Here is a 2,448-nt window from a genome sequence, read left to right on the forward strand (position 1 = left end):
CGCGGGAACCCTGTGCAGAAAGTTAGACAGGGGAAGAGCACCACCTAGTGGAGGAACAGTGGTAATAGTTGGTTTGCGCTGGATTCCCTGCAAAGATGTTTTTATCCGAGTCTGTAATGGATAACGAGCTGTTTAAAATTAATTGTCTGATTTATTTTTGTAGACAATTTAATGTAAATAATTGGAAGTTTTGGATGTTTGTATAGATTAGCATCATTTGTGGTTTGTTTAATGGCATTTGTCCTTTGTAATGCTGAAGAGTCAGCCTGAACGCGTCCTTCAAACATGGAGAGTTCGGTCGCTCCAGAACATGGAAACGTTTCCCTGCGTTCAAACCGTCACACATTTTGTCAGAATAGAGTTTGTCTTTTTAACGCCTTTAACCGTTTTGTAGAGATGATGATAGCATTAAAGCAAACAGATCAGGAAATGGAAGCGGAAGCTAAGCGCAGCGGATGGCTGTATTTCCTGGTCTCACCTGGAAATCGGCCGTCTTGGGGTTGGAAATATGAACGGCTTTGACGTCTGAGATCTTCTTTCCAAGCTTTTCTGCGATATCCTCTTGCGAACACTGCGGGAACCCAAATGAGGAAAACGATCACATCTACAGGAAAAAAAATAAAAAAAAATGAGGCAGGAGTTTGCGTCATTCAGGGTTTTTCTCACCAGAGCAAAGTTCAGAGCCTCGGTGAATCCAGCGGCTGCCATGTCGTGTCTCAGCAGCTCAGTCAGTTTGTTCAGAGGAAACTGGGAAAAATAAGAATTGTTAAAATAAGACGGGACGTTTTCATCTGTTTGGAAAAAGGAGGTTTTCCGGGGAGCTGAAGCGGGGCACCTGGTTGGCCACGGTGTAGGTGCGCGGCGTCGTGCGGGGGACGTTGTTAAAACCGTAGGCGATGGCGGCGTCCTCCATGATGTCGCAGGCGTGGATGATGTCGGGGCGTGTGGGCGGGATCTCCACCTCGATCTCTTCGCCGAGGGGATGGGAGAGGAGGCACATCCGGGTCAGGAGCTGACAGATTTGCTCCGCTGACTCGCTGACAGGAGGAGGGAAGAGGAAAACGATCAGGCCGCTGCTTCAAAGCTCCTTTAATCTTTCCTCACGTCAACGTCTGGTTAATCTGAAGACCGAGATCAGCTCAGGATTAACTGGATTCACACTCAGNATCAGGCCGCTGCTTCAAAGCTCCTTTAATCTTTCCTCACGTCAACGTCTGGTTAATCTGAAGACCGAGATCAGCTCAGGATTAACTGGATTCACACTCAGATGATCTAAAGGCTGGTTTATGCTCAGAAACCAGGTGGTCTGTGTGTGTTGCAGTTAACAGCGATATGCCCCGCCCCCTTCCGCAGAAACAAGTGTCCCGCATGCTCGGTAGAGGACGCAATGACATCACAAGCAAGCGTGCTCTGCGTTTACAGAAGTAAACATGGATGGTAGCACCAGCGCACATCTAGCGATCTTTTCCTACCATAAAAACTATCATTTCAATATAGTTAAATATAAATACTGCTCTTTGTATCATCATCCATCATGGTTGTTGTTTTCCTTCCTGCTTCTGCGTAGCAAGATGCAGAATAGTGACCTTTGTTGGGTATTAATGGCATTCAGGTCGGAGGAATGCGACCTGGCCGTTCAGACACAGGTCACATTTAAAAAGATTAGATTGGTATCGTATTCAGGACCACAGAGCTAAGTGGCCTGGGTCGCATTGGAAAACATCGGATCTGTGTTGATCAGATCCAGGTTTCATATGGAGAAAAACCAAAAAAACTAAATCCGATTTAGGTGACTTCAGGCAGCTGTGTTACCTGATGCCGACTTTTCTATTGATGAACTCTCCAGAAAGCTTCTCCTTCCTGTAAGTCAGTTCCTGCAACCAAGAAAGAACGTTTAGAAACGATGCAAACGGAGGGAAAACGTCTCAGAAGAAGAGAAGAAACAGTACGGGGTAGGTGAAGATCTGTCCATCCGGGTAAACCACCTCCGCCTGCTCCACCCTGCAGAAAAGACAAAACCACACAGATTTACTGCAGGTCAAACATTTAATATTTAGTGTTGAGGGGATAAATAACCAGAAACTGACAGAACTAATCTCCAACCACCTTGGATTTCAGAGACTAGATACATTTAGCATGTAAAAAAAATACAGAATTTCTTGTTGAATTGATTAAATTTTTTTGAAACACTTATCTTTAAAGATCAGACATAAAAATCTGTCACCTTTTGGAGAAATTTAGCCATTTTAAGCTCTAAATTAAGACATTTCTCAACAGGAGCTACAGCGCGGGATTCTAACATTAGCATGAATCCGTCTACATGACTGGATGGTGTTGAACACAGCGGGAGTTGCTAGGTGACCAGAGGGCAGATGATGGGCACAACTTAGTGGCTAAGATGGTTGGACTTATTCCCCTTTCCCACTGGCTGAACGACCCCTTTAAACT

The 2,448-nt window shown here is 45.1% G+C and overlaps 1 protein-coding gene across 1 annotated transcript in view; it reads right to left on the minus strand.

The window, feature by feature from the left end:
• The window catches only part of farsb (phenylalanyl-tRNA synthetase beta subunit), a 19,283-nt gene that overhangs the window by 10,535 nt on the left and 6,300 nt on the right, over window positions 1–2,448 (minus strand). Inside the window, exons 10-14 of the mRNA XM_015390553.1 lie at window positions 1,950–2,001; window positions 1,813–1,874; window positions 836–1,037; window positions 667–747; window positions 479–571 (exon numbers count right to left, since the gene is read on the minus strand). Coding sequence (XP_015246039.1) covers window positions 479–571; window positions 667–747; window positions 836–1,037; window positions 1,813–1,874; window positions 1,950–2,001 — 490 coding nt within the window. The remainder of the gene's footprint in view (window positions 1–478; window positions 572–666; window positions 748–835; window positions 1,038–1,812; window positions 1,875–1,949; window positions 2,002–2,448) is intronic.

Source organism: Cyprinodon variegatus, unplaced genomic scaffold, assembly GCF_000732505.1.
Source record: "Cyprinodon variegatus isolate N-32 unplaced genomic scaffold, C_variegatus-1.0 Scaffold504, whole genome shotgun sequence".
NCBI classification, from domain to species: Eukaryota; Metazoa; Chordata; class Actinopteri; order Cyprinodontiformes; family Cyprinodontidae; genus Cyprinodon; species Cyprinodon variegatus.